This window comes from Phyllostomus discolor, chromosome 9 (genome assembly GCF_004126475.2).
Source record: "Phyllostomus discolor isolate MPI-MPIP mPhyDis1 chromosome 9, mPhyDis1.pri.v3, whole genome shotgun sequence".
Taxonomy (NCBI): Eukaryota; Metazoa; Chordata; class Mammalia; order Chiroptera; family Phyllostomidae; genus Phyllostomus; species Phyllostomus discolor.
In genome coordinates, this window is record NC_040911.2 from 58,549,577 (window position 1) to 58,566,803 (window position 17,227).

The following is a 17,227-nucleotide window of genomic DNA, read 5'->3' on the forward strand; positions in this document are numbered from 1 at the left end:
CTGTTTTTTCTTTAACGTTAGTAAGAGTTTATTTTCATGATGTTTTACACAGGGTGGGGCAAAAGTAGATTTGCAGATGTTTTTGTGGAAAATAATATAATAATAATACACAAATAAACTCTGTGTTTTATGTACTCACAACTGTAAACCTACTTTTTTCCCCACCCTTTATTTATATATCCATTACCCAGATCAAAAGATAGAACGTATCTATTACCCAGAAGGCTCCCTTGTGCCCCTTCCCAGTTAAAGTCTATAAGGAGTACATTGCTCTCTAGGGCTGGCATTTGTATACACAGATGACTATTGCATGGTTGGGGGAAGGTCTTTCTTTAGCTGAGGTGGGTAAACATGTTGAAGTTGCTTTGTCACTTGTCTAGTCTAGAAGGTTAACTCTCCTTGGAAAAGATGACCACTTTATTTTTTTTAAGATTTTATTTACTTATTTTTAGAGAGAGGGAAAGGAAGGGAAAAAGAGGGAGAGAAACATCAGTGTGTGGTTGCCTTCATAGACCCACTACTGGGGACCTGGCCCGCAACCCAGGAATGTGCCCTGGGTTTGCAACCAGTGACCCTTTGGTTTGCAAGCCAGCACTCAATCCACTGAGGCACACCAGCCAGGGCAAAAGATGGCCACTTTAAAAAAATAATAATTAAGGCCTTTTTTCTTTTAAAAAAGTCAAAATTTTTGTCACTTAAAAACTGACATATACTTTGGTTTCTGTGGCATTATATGCTGGTTTTACAGTGTTGCAGTCTCCTTGAGATATCTTGAACCTTGTGTGTTCCAAAGGTGTTTGTTTTTCTTTTTTTTTCCCATGCTATGTATTTACTTTTTTGCAAGTGGGAGGGAAAGATACAGAAGTGTCAAGCATGTGAAATAGAACATAAATAGTTTCTGGGAATAATCCTTTTAAGGAGCACCATTTTATACCTACCAAATGAAGCTAGGAGGGAAGGGACTATTTGTGTGTTAGAGGTTTCAGGATAGAACATGGTGTTCCATAAATGATAGTCTTCAAATTGGGTATGTGTAGCATTTGAACCAGATGAAGTAGCCTGTATGCGTGCTCTTTGGTTCCCTTGGTTAGCAAAGAGTGGATTTGATCCTTATGTGTTTGGGAGCTAGAGGCTAGGGAAGTTGAGGATGATGACTGTGGAGGCAGCAGAGCAGCTGATAGAGAGGAGGGAGGAGGAAAAGCCTGAGGATCAGGGGGAACACTGACAGGAGATGTTGAGATAGTCCATGTGTAATTGGCCTGGTCCATGCTAGGAGAGGGATGGCTGGCATTAGGGATTTGTGTGTCGTAGAGCTCCAGAACCCCTTGTCCGTAGTAACACAAGTGCTCCCAGTTCTGCAGGTGTCTTGATATACTACTTTGAGGTGCTAATTCTATAATAGACTTACTGATAGAAACTTGGAAGTCGCTGGCTAAAAGAAAATTTCTGCTCTAAAGAGGAACAGTAGGAGTAGAAACAAATAGTAAGATCAATGTTTAATGCTCATAAATCCAAAATAAGTTTTTTTTATTTGGTCTTAAAATAACTGTAACTTTCTTGCCCCTTGGTCATCTTGGCAGCTGCTCTTGGCTGGGGGCTACCCTGCACCTAAGACAGAAAGATGGTGGCCACAAAAAAGATGAAGTAGTCACTGCAGTCGATCATACCTAGGCTCCAACTTGTTATAAAAAGTGGAAAGTACATGCTGGGGTACAAGCATACTCTGAAAATGATCAGACAAGGCAAAGAAAAATTGGTGATCCTCACCGACAACTGGCCAAACTTGAGAAAATCTGAAATAGGGTACTACACCATGTTGGCTAAAACTGTTGTCCATCACTGCTATGGCAATGATACTGAATTGGGCAAAGGGTATGTAAAATACTTGAGTATGTACACTGGCTATTATTCATCCAGGTGATTCTAATATCATTAGAAGCAGGGCAGCCCTGGCTGATGTGGCTTAGTGAACTGAGTGCCAGCCTTGCAAACTGAAAAATCACAGGTTTGATCCCAGACCAGGGCACATGCCTGAGTTCTGAGCCAGGTCCCCAGCTGGGGGCACATGAAAGGCAACTGGAGGATTGATTCGGAGACAAATGAAAAGATGCTCAATGTCGCTAGCTATCAGAGAGATACAAATTAAAACCACAATGAGATACCAGTTCACACCAGTCAGAATGGCCATCATAAACAAAGCAACAAACAACAGGTGTTGGAGAATTTGTGGAGAAAAGGGACCCTCGTGCACTGTTGGTGGGATTGCAGACCAGTACAACCAGTATGGAAAACAGTATGGAATTTTCTCAGAAAACTAAAAATGGATCTGCCTTTTGACCGAGCAATTCCACTGCTAGGATTCTATCTTAACCCTGAAACACCAATACTAAAGAACCTATGCACCCCAATGTTCATAGTAGCACAATTTACAATAGCTAAGTGCTGGAAGCAACCTAGGTGCCCATCAGTAAATGAATGGATCCAAAAACTATGGTACACTTACACAATGGAATTCTATGCAGCAGAAAGAAAGAAGGAGCTCCTACCCTTTGTGACAGCATGGATACAACTGGAAAACATTATGCTAAGCGAAACAAGCCAGGCACTGAAAGACAAATACCATATGATCTCACCTTTAACAGGAACCTAAATAACAAAACAAAGAAACAAGCAAAATATAACCAAAGACACTGAAATAGGGACAGGCTGACAGTGACCAGAGGGCAGAGGGGAGAGAATTTCAGGTGAAAGGGGGAAGGATTTACAGGAACAAGTATAAAGGACACATTGATAAAAAACTAGGGGCATGTGGAAATGGGACGGAGGAGGGGAGGGCTGGGTGAGTAGGCTGGGATGGGAGTAAAAGATAGAAAATTGTCCTTTAACTACAATTAAAATAAAATAAGAAAAATAAAACATTAAAAAAAAGAAAGGCAACTGATGTTCCTCTTACACATTGATGTTTCTCTCCTTTCTCCCTCCCTTCACCTCTATCTAAAAATAAATACTTAAAATATTTTTAAAAAGCAGCAGCAGCATGGGAGAAAAGACTGATAGAAAGTAAATCATGCAAATTAAAAAAAAATCAAACTAGTGAGAATTTCTTTAAAAAAATTTTAGGACTTCTGGCCAAGATGTAGGTGTAGGTAGACACACTGTGCCTCCTTGCACAACCAAATATGGACAACAACAATTTAGACAACAACAATTTAAACAAAATAACAACCAGAACTGACAGAAAATTGAACTGTATGAAAGTGGGACAACCAAGGAGTTAAAATAGACACATTCATCCAAACTGGTAGGAAGGGCAAAGTTAGGCTGTCAGGCAGGGAGGGGTCGAGGCACAAAAAGTGGTGGCACCAGACATGTAAGGCATCCCGGGCACACAAGACTGCAGCTGCCAGACCCTGGGCTTGGGGTGGCAATGGGCAGACCAAGCAAGGTGGCAATTGTGAAGTGAGGCGGTGATTGGTGAAGCAAGGGACTGCGTGCAAGACTGCTGGCTGACCTGGTGGTCCCACATTCACACATAGATAAGCCAGGTGAAATTGGGGAGCGAGACAGACCACACAACCCAGGGTCCCAGTGCCGGGAAATAGAGCCTCAGGGCACTGACTGAAAACACCTGTGGGGGTTGAGGTGCTGGGAGAAACCTCACAGGAGAGTTCATTGGAGAGACCCAGGAGTCCTAGAATGTGCACAAGCCCACCCACACAGGAATTAGCACCAGAAAGGCCCAGTTTGCTTGGGGGAAGCAGAGGAAGACTGAAACCCGACAGAGTAGAGAAAGTGCCATTGTTCCCTCTAGGACTCTGCCAGCACATACAGCATTACAACCCAGCAACTGGGTTGCCTCTCCCAGGTGAACACCTAAGGCTCTGCCCCCATACCTAACAGGTGCGACAAAGACCAAAAAAAAAAAAAAAAAAGGCCTAAATTGATGAACAAATCAAAGCTCTACAGTAAATACAACTAAGCGACCAAGAGATAGCCAACCTATCAGATGCACAGTTCAAAGCACCGGCAATCAGGGTGCTCACAGAATTGGTTGAATTTGGTTGAAAAGTAGATGAAAAAATGAAGGTTATACTAAGTGAAATGAAAGAAAATGCACAGGGAACCAATAGTGATTGGAAGAAAACTGGGACTCAAATCAGTGGAGTGGACCAGAAGGAAGAAAGAAACAACCAAACAGAACAGAATGAAGAAACAAGAATTCAAAAATGTGAGGAGAGGCTTAGGAACCTCTAGGACATCTTGAAACGTTCCAACACCCGAATTACAGGGGTACCAGAGGGGGAAGAGGAAGAGCAACAAGTGGAAAAGTTATCTGAACAAATAATAAAGGAGAACTTCTCCAAACTGGCAAAGGAAATAGACTTCCAGGAAGTCCAGGAAGCTCAGATAGTCCCAAAGAAGTTGGACCCAAGGAAGCACACACAAAGGCACATCATAATCACATTACCCAAGATTAAAGATAAGGAGAGAACCTTAAAAGCAGCAAGAGAAAAGGAGACAGTTACCTACAAAGGAGTTCCCATAAGACAATCAGCTGATTTCTCAAAAGAAACCTTAAAGGCAAAAAGGGGCTGGAAAGAAGTATTCCAAGTCATGAAAGGCAAGGACCCACATCTAAGATTGCTCTATCCGGCAAAGCTTTCATTTAGAATGGAAGGGCAGATAAAGTGCTTCTCAGATAAGGTCAAGTTAAAGGAATTCATCATCACCAAGCTCTTACTATATGAACTGCTAAAGGTACTTATCTAAGAAAAAGAAGATGATCTAAACTATGAACAGTAAAATGACAACAAACTCACAACTACCAACAACTGAACCTGAAAAAAACAAACTAAGCAAACAACTAGAACAGGAACAGTATCACAGAAATGAAGATCACATGGGGGGTTATCAAGTGGGTAGGGGAGGGGAGAGGATGGGGAAAAAGTACAGGGAATAAGAAGCATAAATGATAGGTAGAAAATAGACAGGATTAAGAAATAGTATGGGAAATGGAGAAACCAAAGAACTTATATGTATGACCCATGGACATGAACTAAGGTTGTGGGGAGTGCTGGTGGGGAGAGGGGTGGTGCAGGTCAGAGTGGAATAGAGGGGAAAATAAAATGGGACAACTGTAATAGAATAACCAATAAAATATAGTTAAAAAATAAACAACTTTGTTGAGAACCACACTGTTCGAGATGGAAGATGTTTGAGAACTGAGGTATAACTGTATTCTTTAATCATATTTTTAGGCCCAAGAGACTGTTACACTTCCTTTGATATCCAAATGGAAATCCACAGGCTCATGATTCACATTTTGAGAAGACAAGAATGGTGGTGGCTCCCCAGCAGCATGAGGTGAAACTGCCAAGTCACTGCTGGACAGTATTAGTGACCCCCACCTCCTCTGCAGGAGAAGGGGCACAGACAACTACCTAAAAATCTCCTTTAAGAACACCATTGTAAATGATCCCACTCCCATGCAACAGATATATGGAAGAAAGAGTTAGGGACAGGCATCTCCCTGGGGGGCACAGGGCAGTACCACTGTCGAAACCATAGCCCTTCTCTTCTGGAGGGCTATGCCATGGGGGCTGGAATAGAACCCAAAGTTCTATTCCTGTAGAACATACTTCAATTTCATTAGGAAACCAGCAGAGCAAAATCTGTGGGCTGTGTCTAAAGTAGCCCAAATAATTGATCTGAATAAAATCAACTCAATTCAAGTATTTGCCTGGACTCCACTGTGTGGTAGGATCCAGAGAGCAGCATGCCACACATACCTGTTGCCACAAAGGCACTAGCCCAAGGTACCTGGAAGCCAACAAAGTTGGAAAAGGCATGCAGTGTCAATTCTGAATTCTGCCATCAGGAAATCTACAGCCCTGTAGCTTTGTGTTCATGTGTAAACTGAAATTCTTGTGTGCTGGAGGGACTATGAACAAAGGGACATTATAGTCAGAAACACAAAAGTCCCTTGATTTTTATAGTATGTTGTTAGCTCCTTTTAAATTTGAGCTTCTCACAAGTGACAAAAATTTAGAGATGATAAATTCCTAGAAATTCTGCCATTTCTGCTAGAAAAATCAAATGCCTCTTAATATACATGTATTTTACAGTTAAAAATTTTTAAATATATTTTATTGATTATGCTATTAGAGTTGTCCCATTCCCCCTTTCATTCCCCTCCACCCTGCACACCCTCTCCCACCCACATTCCTCCCTTTAGTTTATGTCCATGTGTCATAAGTTCTTTGGCCTCTACATTTCCCATACTATTCTTGCCCTCTCCCTGTCTATTTTTTACCTACACTCTATGCTACTTATTCTCTGTACCTTTTCCCCCTCTCTTCCTCCCACTCCCCTGTTGCCATCCCTCCATGTGATCTCCATTTCTGTGGTACTGTTCCTGTTCTAGTTGTTTGCTTAGTTTGTTTTTGCTTTTGTTTTAGGTGTGGTTGTTAATAATTGTGAGTTTGCTGTTATTTTGCTATACATTTTTTTTATCCTCTTCGGTAAGTCTCTTTAACATTTCATAAAATAAGGGCTTGGTGATGATGAACTCCTTTAACTTGACCTTATCTGAGAAGCACTTTATCTGCCCTTCCATTCTAAATGAAAGCTTTGCCGGATAGAGCAATCTTAGATGTGGGTCCTTGCCTTTCATGACTTGGAATACTTCTTTCCAGCCCCTTTTTGCCTTTAAGGTTTCTTTTGAGAAATCAGCTGATTGTCTTATGGGAACTCCTTTGTAGGTAACTGTCTCCTTTTCTCTTGCTGCTTTTAAGGTTCTCTCCTTATCTTTAATCTTGGGTAATGTGATTATGATGTGCCTTTGTGTGTGCTTCCTTGGGTCCAACTTCTTTGGGACTATCTGAGCTTCCTGGACTTCCTGGAAGTCTATTTCCTTTGCCAGTTTGGAGAAGTTCTCCTTTATTATTTGTTCAGATAACTTTTCCACTTGTTGCTCTTCCTCTTCCCCCTCTGGTACCCCTGTAATTCGGGTGTTGGAACGTTTCAAGATGTCCTAGAGGTTCCTAAGCCTCTCCTCACATTTTTGAATTCTTGTTTCTTCATTCTGTTCTGTTTGGTTGTTTCTTTCTTCCTTCTGGTCCACTCCACTGATTTGAGTCCCAGTTTTCTTCCAATCACTATTGGTTTCCTGTACATTTTTCTTTATTTCACTTAGCATAACCTTCATTTTTTTCATCTACTTTTCAACCAAATTCAACCAATTCTGTGAGCACCCTGATTGCCGGTGCTTTGAACTGTTCTTCTGATAGGTTGGCTAGCTCTTCATCACTTAGTTGTGTTTTTTCTGGAGTTTTCATCTGTTCTTTCATTTGGGCCATTTTTTTAATCTCGGCGCACCTCCTACATATAAGGGGTGGAGCCTTAGGTGTTCACCAGGGCAGGGCAACCCACATTGCTGCTTTGTGACATGGTATGTCGGGGAGGGGTAGAGAGGTAACACCAGTGCTTGCTCTGCTCTCTGCCAGATTTCAGTCACCTGCCCCGCTACCCACAATCAAATTGGGCCCTTCTGGTGCTGATTCTTAGGTGGGTTGGCCTGTGTACATTCTAGGACCCTGTGGATCTCTCCAGTGAACTCTCCTGTGAAGCTGGGAGTTTCTCCTGTTTCTGCCTCAACCCCCACAGGTGTTTTCATTACATGGTTTAAAGCTTTATTTCCAGTGCTGGGACCCCGGGGTTTCGAGGTCTGTCTGGCTTCCCAGGTGTTTCTCCTGGTTTGTCGGCACATGAATGTGAGACTGCCTGCTCCACCCGCTGCTACCTTGCTGGCCAGCTGCAGCCCTGCCGGCCCCAGTCCTCCACCGCTGCTTTGCTATGAATCCTCTCTGCCCGACTGCCTGTCTCTGCCCCTCCTACCAGTCTGGACGGTTGTTTTTCCTTAACTCCTTGGTTTCAGACTTCCATACAGTTCAGATTTCTGTCAGTTCTGGTTGTTTTTTTGTTTCAAATAATTGTTGTCCTTCTGGTTGTGCGACAAGGCACACACAGTGTGTCTACCTATGCCTCCATCTTGGCCCAAAGTCTAAATAAATCCCACTGGATATTCTTAAGTTCACAGTAAATATATATGAAATCAAATTTGTAATTCAGATCAATAAGCTTTAGAAGGAGCTTAGCACCTATGATTTAAGGCATTATTTTAAATATATTTCCACAAGCAAAATGTATGATCATTCTAAAATCAAACAAAAGATTAACTGAAATAGTGAAGAAGAGAATGAAAATCGCTCTGAAAAAATTACTAACATTGTCACTTATTTCCGGTTGGTCTTTTGTCTGTTTTCCACATAAAGATAGTATGTGCTTCTCAATACTCACAGCAATTCTTTTGCCTTGGATCTAGAACTGTCTCCTCGTGAAGAGAAATTTTTTGGTTCAGAGGCCTGCAACAGAACTACTTCTCTCTGCACATTGCCTTGGGCTTTTTGTGAAAATAGGGTAGACATATGAATTATATATTTGTTTTTAAAGCAAAAGGCCAGCCAATTCACTTCAACAATTGCCAGGACAACAGACCTTAAGCCTCCTCTTTTTGCTTTCCCTTAACAGTCCCTGTTAACTTCTAATAGCCTTTTTTTTCTATTCCTTTTCTTCTTATGGAAGCGCATACAGCTTGCATCAAGGACTTGGAATTTGATAAAACCCAGAGAGCCTTCCCAGCTCTCCCCTTGTTGACTCTACACATCATTCAGTGTTTCAGGGTTACTTCTTGCTCAGTAACTGGAATGAGCTATAGCCTCGATAAGTAAAATCTCCAGGCAGTCAGAAATTGCCTTTGTAACTAAGTTGTTTCAGTCTCTCACCTTATCATATTTTCGAGATTAGTTTAAAAGAAAAGGAAGACAGAATACAATTTTTTCCCTTCATTCATGTATTGATTCACTGGTTATTCACTGAAAACCATTTGTGCAGGATCCTTTCTAATGCATGCCTGTTGATGGTTGTGGTTGCTAATAAATAGTAGATGTGGCCAGAGAGTAGATAATGCAAAAACACGAAGGAGGAAAAGCTTGGGTCCTGGCAGCTGGATGGGCCTTGCTGGCTCACTGGCACAGGGGCCTGTGTATTGGCTCCTGGGCTACACATTGAAGCTTTGTGTGAGGTAGAACTTGTAACTCCTAGTGAGCTGCCTCACCTATAGTTCCTGTGCTCTGTTCTTACTCCAACCCTTTGTGTAATGAAGGGGCCCAGAGGGTAGGCTCCAGCCAGCATCTTGGAGTCACTGTGACCAAGGCAGATAGATGATCACACTGGCCCATAGCCTACCTGTTACTGGCCAACAGGAGTGAGCTGTGTTCTTGTCTAGGCAGACCCTCTGACCCTTCTGAGGCCATCCCAAGCATCCTCTTCCCCTTAATACCATTCCTTTGCTTTGTGCATTTTTGCTCACTTAGACCAGTAGTGGCCATGTGGTTCCTCTAGCCATACTTCTTTCTAGAGCTGTGTCACTGACCCCAAGGAGTGATCAGGGATCTCCATTAAGTGGAGGAGAGATGCATGGACAGCATTTGCTGCACTTGATGCATTCACTGCTTCCTTTTTTACAATTGTTTCTAAAACACAAATAAAAGTGAACTGGAAGACAAGCCTTGTAGAATGAGTTCCTCAGTTCCTAGATTTCTGTGGTTTGAATGCTTTCAGGATTAGCTGCTAATCTTTGTAAATACTTTTCAAGGGAGCAGTCCTGAGCTCTGGGGTGGTGTGTACATAGCATGGTGGCTTTCTGTCCGGATACAGAGCCAATCAAAGCCTGGAAGCTGAGCCAACAGAAGCCAAGTGCCCTCAGCCCTTGGCGACACCCACTTTCTGTTTGACACTGGGGCTGGGAGTAGGTAATTCCACCTTAGGAGCATAATTGATTAAGTGAGTCAGAGTGTAAGGTTGACAGTGGGCATCAGGTTAGGATACTCAGAGTTTTATTGAAGAAGTCATTTCACCTCACAGTTGTCATGAGGAACTGTCATATCCAGCTTCAGCCTTCAGCTTCCACAGCTTGGAACAAAGTGCCAAAGTGGAGACTGTAGGAGTAGGTGTCTACATCTGAAACAGTGCAAGAAACAGAAGTCCTTCACTAGCTTTCTTTCTGGTCAGGAGCCTTCTCTGAGTCCCATTGCCAGAGTAAAATCTAAACTCCACAGCATGGCTGCATTTGTTCCTAGGTTGTCGTAACTAATACCATATATTTGTGGGTGGGCTTAAAACATCAGAAATTTACTGTCTCCCTGGTCTGGAGGCTGGAAGTCTGAAAGCATTGTGTCAATAGTGCCATGCTTTCTGAGTGTGGGTGGAATTCTTCCTTGCCTCTTCCCAGCTTCTAGTGGTAGCTAGCAATTTATGGTGTTCCTTGGTTTGTAGCTGCACATCACTCCAGTCTCAGCCTCCCTTGTCACATGACTGCCTTCTCCCTGTGTATGTACATACCTTTTTCTGTCCTTGTCTTTCCCTGAGTCCCAGTTTTCCCTTTTGATAAGGGCAGCAGTTATATTGGATCAAGATCTATCTAAAAGACTTGATTACCTCTGTAAAGACCCTATTTCCAAGTAAGGTAACATTCTGAGCACTTCAGTGTATCCTCTTGGGGTAAGAGGCACAAGCCAACACATAACAGGGCAGTTGGAGCCAGTGAGGATTAGAACCAGTTTACCTTTCTTACTTCCTGTCCAGTTAGTCAAGAGTGTGGGCCATGGTGTCCGGGTGCCTAGGTGCAAATCCTAGTTCTGTCCTGTGTGAGCTGCAACTTAACAAGAAATATAAAACTGCAGTAGTATCAGCCTATCTCAGAATGGTGTGCTGATTACAAGAGGTGCTGTGGTGACAGCACAAACAACATGGTGCTGACACAGTAGAAGCACTAGGAAATGTGACGCCATTTGTCTTTTGAGAGGAAATAAAGTTTTTAGAAATTAGCCTGCTTCTTGGGGAAGCTATGGATTAAGAAGCTAGAGGTACAAAAAGCAGCACTGGTGGGAGGATTTGTCTCACTGCATGGTCTGAAATGTTTGCTCAGGGAATTTTTGAGGAAAGAGCATGTGTGTATCCCCATATCTTCAAATATGTTTGCCACAAGCAATAAAGGTACAAATATAAAGGAAAAATTAAGCATCACACACACACAACTTTGTTAACAGCCTGGCATGTGTTTTTCTGTATTTCTTTCCATCCATACATGGGTGGTGTTGGTGTTGATGTTGTTTGCTTCTTTTTCAATAACTGTGGAATTATGCAGTACACACTGTGATCTTATTGCTTCTTCCCTGCCCTTCTCACTTACCTGCAATCCTCCAGTCAGTGGCCCTTATTAATCTGTCTAATGGCCCCAGGATTTCCATAGTGTGGCACATCACAGAATCTGGCCTTATTGGCAGATCAGTTTTCACATTTAGGGCTCCTACTCTGTTGCCCACTTGACAGCAGTTAACTCTGGATGGGTTCTGTGTATTCATCCACTTCCCTGCACCCACACCTCATCTTCTGCCATTTTTTCTGTGGTAAGTGACAGCACTAGAAACTTCAGAATCCCATTTAACTGGCTCACGTCCGCATTCAGTTGGCTGAGTCATCTGGCTCCAGCTCCAGAACAACATCCATCTGCCACCTTTCCCACCATCCCTCCCACCAGCACCCTGGCTCCAGCCTTCAGTTGCAACTCATCTGAGCTGCTTCTGGAGGCCTCACTGGCCTTGTCTCCAGCCTCTTTCATGCCTGCATTGACCCTCAGGTCTCTCAGGGATCTTGCCTTCCTCATATGTATCTTCCCACACCTTGAACAATCGTCAGTGTGTCTGTCTCTAATTAGATCTTGTTCGTGCTGGAAGTTCTGTAGACTCATTCAGTGTCCCAGTAAAGGCTCATGCACAACCCTACCTGAGGCCAGAGCAAAAGCCTTGGCACTTTTCTGAGAGCTTCACCTCTGCTATATGCATGTGTGTCCACCCCTACTAATACTGATTTCCATCTCTTTGTCCTGCACAGTGAGGGTTCCTTATTTCATTGACTTGAAAAAACCACAGGATCAAGGTTTGAATCACACCTGTAATTACTACCTCCAACCAGAGGAAGACGTGACCATTGGAGTTTGGTGAGTGTCTGGGCAAGTGGCTGGAGGGTTGAGGCACTGACTCTGTGAACTCTCTAGGGGACACGTGGGGGTTCCTGCACCATGTGGCCAGTGTTGTTCTTGACAGCAGTTTCTGAAACTGTTGCATGTGCATCTTTATCTTTACCTGCTTTATTCCCAAAGCAAAGAGCTTTGCTAAAGTTGATCCTAATGGAGCACCAAACTCTTCTGAGGCTTTCAAACAGCTTTGTGAACCAGACTGCTTTTTGTAGAGAGCCTTATTTCTAGGGGAAAAGAAAATACTAGAAACAAAGAAAGTATAAACATAGAATTGTGAGTGCAAGTTTGAGATACACCATTTCTTTACATAGAAAGGAATGTCTAGATATTGAAAATGGCTTGATTCCTTTTCACATACAGCACTTTGGCAGTTGGTAATCATGGTTTTTGCTGTCTTCTTAGTGTTTACTTTTTGTAGCCATAGATTTGAATTGGACTTCAGCTCTGGAATTCTTTGTCCTTATTTGTTTTAATGTTTTGTTTCCTGTGGATAAGTGGGTATTTTTGAACAACTAAATTAAAATGGACCAATCTTTTGTGGTGCCCCTTATTCTATCTGAGTTTCTTCTTCAGTAGCCATAAATGATCTCCCTGCTGTCTCAGAAGACCACTGTGTATGTGAGAAGCTTTTAAATGAAATGCTGTAAATAGCTTCCCAGTGTGGATTGTGAGTAAGTTCACACATCGGTAATAATGGCCTGAGTAAAGAACATAAAATGAGAAGGAAAATTTTTGTTCTTATCATTTGGTGCTGGGACTCTCAAGTCTTTTGTCATTTCTAGTCAACCACTCTGTGCACATGGGGCATTTTTCTTTTCCATCTTCAGTCATAAGCTTGACCTGTTTTGCTTAGAACTGTCTGGTAGGAATTGGTTGTCTTTTCTGCTGCTTAATGGGGGTTTGTGCTTTAAAGACATGGGGTTTAGTCTTCATGAACTTCCTCCTATTGCAGAGGGATGTTTGTGGTGCTGATACTTAGGCTGAAAGCTCTCAAAGCAGCTACTCAAGAAAGTTGTATTTAGTGACAAGGACAAGTCTCTAGGTAGTGACAGCCAGGCTGTGTACTGGTGGTCATCTGCTGCCTGCCCCACACCTGTGTGTTGTGCTACTGGGAGGACAGTGTGGGCCCTTTGGCAGCAGTAAGTCCTGCTCACCAACTGCCCTACCAGGTTCCTCATCAGATCCTCCCACCAGCAAAGGCTTAGAGGAAATCTGAGGATGATCTAGGACATCAGCTCATTCTCAGCTGCCTGTCCGTAGGCATAGTTATCCACCTGGCAGGAAGGAGGAGAATCCCAGGAATAGGTCTCCTTTTCTCTGACTGTGAGCTTCCTGGGCTTTTGTCAGGAGCCCCAAGTTTGGAGTAGGCTGGCTACTGAAAGTACATCAGCCCCCAGCAACTTTAAAATATACCTTTCTATCCCATAAGTTTGTAATTATAGGTGAATGATAATTACAGTGGACAGAACCACCTAAAATGTGATCTCTGGAACAGGTCAAAAGATACATTAGAAATGAGATGCTGAAACTTAAGAGCTAGAAAATAAGAAACCGATCATTTGCTACAGTATTTGTAAAGATTCTTACTAATTAATTTAAATAAGTTTTACAGAAAAACTTTATTAATTCAAATTTTCCCCAGTGATTAACAGTATATGACATGGTCTGAGTTAAGATTAACTGGAGCATTTCTTTGAAGGAGGGTTTGGCCAGATAGACTGAGCCTCTGAAACCCTGGTCAGGTGTGGAATGAGATGGCTGAGTGTCAGCTCACTCATGGAATGGAGCAGCCTGTGACACCTCCTCCTGCAGACATGGGTCTGCTCTCAGACAGCTTGAGAGCAGGCTTGGGAATGTGCTGTACATTACAAATGGTGCTTCAAGAGTGGCCAGGATCCTGGTGCAGCTCTTAAAGATTAGTGTTGCTGAATTAGCACATGTGGCAACATGATACTATCTTAAGTACACTGAGTTAAATTGTGTACAGCTTAAGAATATGGATATGTATGAGGGGATGTAGGAGACTATTCTGCATGGCATGGTTGCAGGAAGGACCCACACCCATGGTGGATAGGCTCTCCCATGGGGAATCAGGCCTGCATTGTACCTAGGCTGCTTTGAGACTTGCTTTTTGCTAAAACTCCCTCACCCTGAATTGAGGCAGCAAACATTTACTGCATATCTTTAAAGTAACTTCCTAAAATCTATGCTAAACCTTCCAAGGACGAGTGTAACCAGTTCAACCACTTTTCCCTTTGCATTTGCAAATATCCTTCTTCTGTGATGTGATTAGCAACATCCTCTCCTTTGTTTTCTGTAAAAGGTAACCACCTAAAATGAACCTCTGCATAGTAAATGAGGACCATCATGTAATATGCTCAGAAAAAGCAATAAAAGCTTGTCAAGGAAAAGGATCGGGGCACTCTTCCCTTGAGAGAGTGGCTGGGGTGCTCTGAGGCTTTTTCTCTTCTTAAAAGAGAAGCCATGCTGTCCTTTTTCCTCCACAGGATTCAGTAGTCCGTGTGAATTTCTCTAGTCTCATCCACAAGGTGGCGGACCCCATGACCCGGGGTTCACATCAAGGGGAAATGCTGCTGTTTAGCTAATATTTATTAAATGCCCATTCTGTGCTAGTCCCAGGTGACCTATCCAGGTGGCAACTTTCCTCACCGAGCTTCCAGTTCTTACTCAAGAAACAGTTGGTCCCACATCCCTGGTAACTGCTACCAGTGTGAGCCTTTGTGGCTCAATAGAGGTCCATTTACAAGTCAGAAAATCTCCAATTCAGCCATCAAAAGCTATCCCTGCACCTTGGAGTTCTGAGTTCAGTAGTTATTTATTCTGGTGACAGGGACAGTTTGCTTCTTCAGCCTACTGGTCCCCTGCTGTCTGCTCAGCTATGACTTGAGCTACACAGTTGTTCCTTCAACACTCATCACCATCTGATGATGCTGTTTCCCTCTGCTTCTTTTTCCAGGCACACTGTTCCCGCTGTCTGGTGGAAGACCGCTCAAGGGAAGGACCAGATGTGGTATGAAGATGCCTTGGCTTCTAGTTACCCTATAATCCTGTATCTGCACGGGAATGCAGGCACTCGGTGAGGAGAAGAGCCCATGTGTATGTCCTCCCTGTGGTGCTGGTGTAGTCGAGTTAATGACCTACTGCAAAGAGGGAGTGGGAACATAGGGGAATAGAAGAAAAGACAGAGTTCCTATGGGATTTGCCAGAACCAGGGAGTGGGGTCTAGGTGAAACTTATATGAAGTAGTGTTCCCATAGGCTCAGAACAAGGCAGGGCTGTGTGCCAAGTGGGGCCCAGACCCTGTTTCCTTGGGAAGCGCCATGTTAATAAGATGTGGGAAACTCTGATCAGAAACCTTTTATCTATAGCTCACACTGACTGGGGTGGGATGGAGAAGGCTGCATCTCTGTCAGAGTGACACAGGTGCTCCAGATGTATCCTTCTTCCTAATGTAATTTAAAGAGCAAGTAGTCTGAGGGCCCTTGATTTAAGGAACAAGATTTCTCAGCAGGTGAGGAAGTGGTGGTCCCTCAGAGGGGTAGGGAGGGGTGGTGTGACTCTTCAGGGCCCCAGCATGCCCTGAGGAAAGTTGCCTCATGTTCTATATCAGCGTCTGTCAGCCTGTATGAAGATAGCAGGTAGATTGGCACTTTCTTGCTGATAGGCATGCCCTGCTGGAGGAGGAGGAATACTTCCTAAAAAGGGCAGCAAGTGCTGAGAAGAAGTAGGGTCGGCCTTGAAGGAGAGATAGCTGAAGACAGGGGAGTCCAGCACAGAGATCCCAGCTGAGTGTGAACAGACAGGCTCATCGTCCAAGGTGGCCCCACCATACTCTTAGGTCCTGGTTACTTTCGTGAGTTCTCTACCTCCAGCTGTAAGCCAGCAGTGCCAGTGCATCCTGCTGGGCCAGTGATGAAATACAACTGTCTGTGGCTGGTAAGCTCTTGTCTAGGTTTATCCCCAATGTTTTTTCGAGAGTGACTTTGATGACATGTTTGTCAGACTATCTAGATTGGAGCTACCACCATCCTTGGTATAAAGGGGGCTTCTTCCACCCCATGTGGTCAGCCTTGCTCAGAAGAGTCTCTGTGGAAGAGCTGGTAGAGGGTGAAGAGAAGATGCATTTTCTGAACAAAGCATTGCCTGAAACCCCAGGAGGGTCACTGTTGCTGCAGCTGCCTAGGTCATGTGAGAGAGACATCATGGAGCTGGCAAGAAGCAGGACCACTGCTTGGTGCCTTAGCCATGGTGGCAGGCTGGGGTAGGGGGTGGTCATTTTTATAGGAAGAACCTGCAAAGGGAACAATGCACAGGCCTTCCTGGAAGGGAAAGCAGGCCCTTCCAGTGGGTGTCTGGACAGGGGACTATGCAGAGGATATGCAGGAAGTCCAGGAAGTGTGGCCCACAAGATGGTTTGTGAGCCAGGGGAATAGAAGTACCTCCTTACTGAATCATGAACGCACTTGGCTATTTGCTTTTATCCGTGTCTGGGACAAGCTGTGGAGGGTTTCTCTTAGACTTTTTAAAGAGCAAGTTGCTACAAACAGCTCTTCTGTAAATGAGAGAATTTTGTCATTTATTACATTAGTAAGTTTCAGTTAAGCATTGCCAATCACATGGTAAATAAGACAATACCTGCCTATAATTTCAGGCTTAAAGGAATAGTATGAGTTTGAAAGGTTTGCTACTCCCTACCACTGTCCCAAAAACTGCTGTGTTGCAGATCTCTCCCACCCCTGCTCTTTGACCACACCTGTGCCACTCCTTGAGCTTTAGACTCCCCTGGCTCCTGCCACCCTTATATTACGCCCTGAACCCTTCCTTTTGTTCAAGGTAGGGAATTTGGAAGATTTAGATAAGAGGCACCGTGAACTCTTCCAAAGATAATGGAAAACATTGTGCAGTTTTTCCTTCTGGTTTGAAACTCATTTCTTTGTATTTTTATTTCTGCATTATACTGGTTTCCTCCCTCATCTTGTCCTTGTCTTTCCCAAGGACATGCCTTCCCCTACACCTACATACACATCCAAAATGGCCAAAACGCTTGTG

The 17,227-nt window shown here is 43.5% G+C and overlaps 1 protein-coding gene and 1 pseudogene across 2 annotated transcripts in view; both read left to right on the forward strand.

The window, feature by feature from the left end:
* The window catches only part of ABHD12 (abhydrolase domain containing 12, lysophospholipase), an 82,874-nt gene that overhangs the window by 49,480 nt on the left and 16,167 nt on the right, over positions 1 to 17,227 (forward strand). For both annotated transcript variants that reach the window (XM_028524501.2, XM_036009420.1), the window contains 2 exons: positions 12,013 to 12,118; positions 15,135 to 15,254. In XM_028524501.2, the coding sequence (XP_028380302.1) occupies positions 12,013 to 12,118; positions 15,135 to 15,254 (226 nt within the window). The remainder of the gene's footprint in view (positions 1 to 12,012; positions 12,119 to 15,134; positions 15,255 to 17,227) is intronic.
* Positions 642 to 7,858, forward strand: LOC114506532 (annotated as a pseudogene).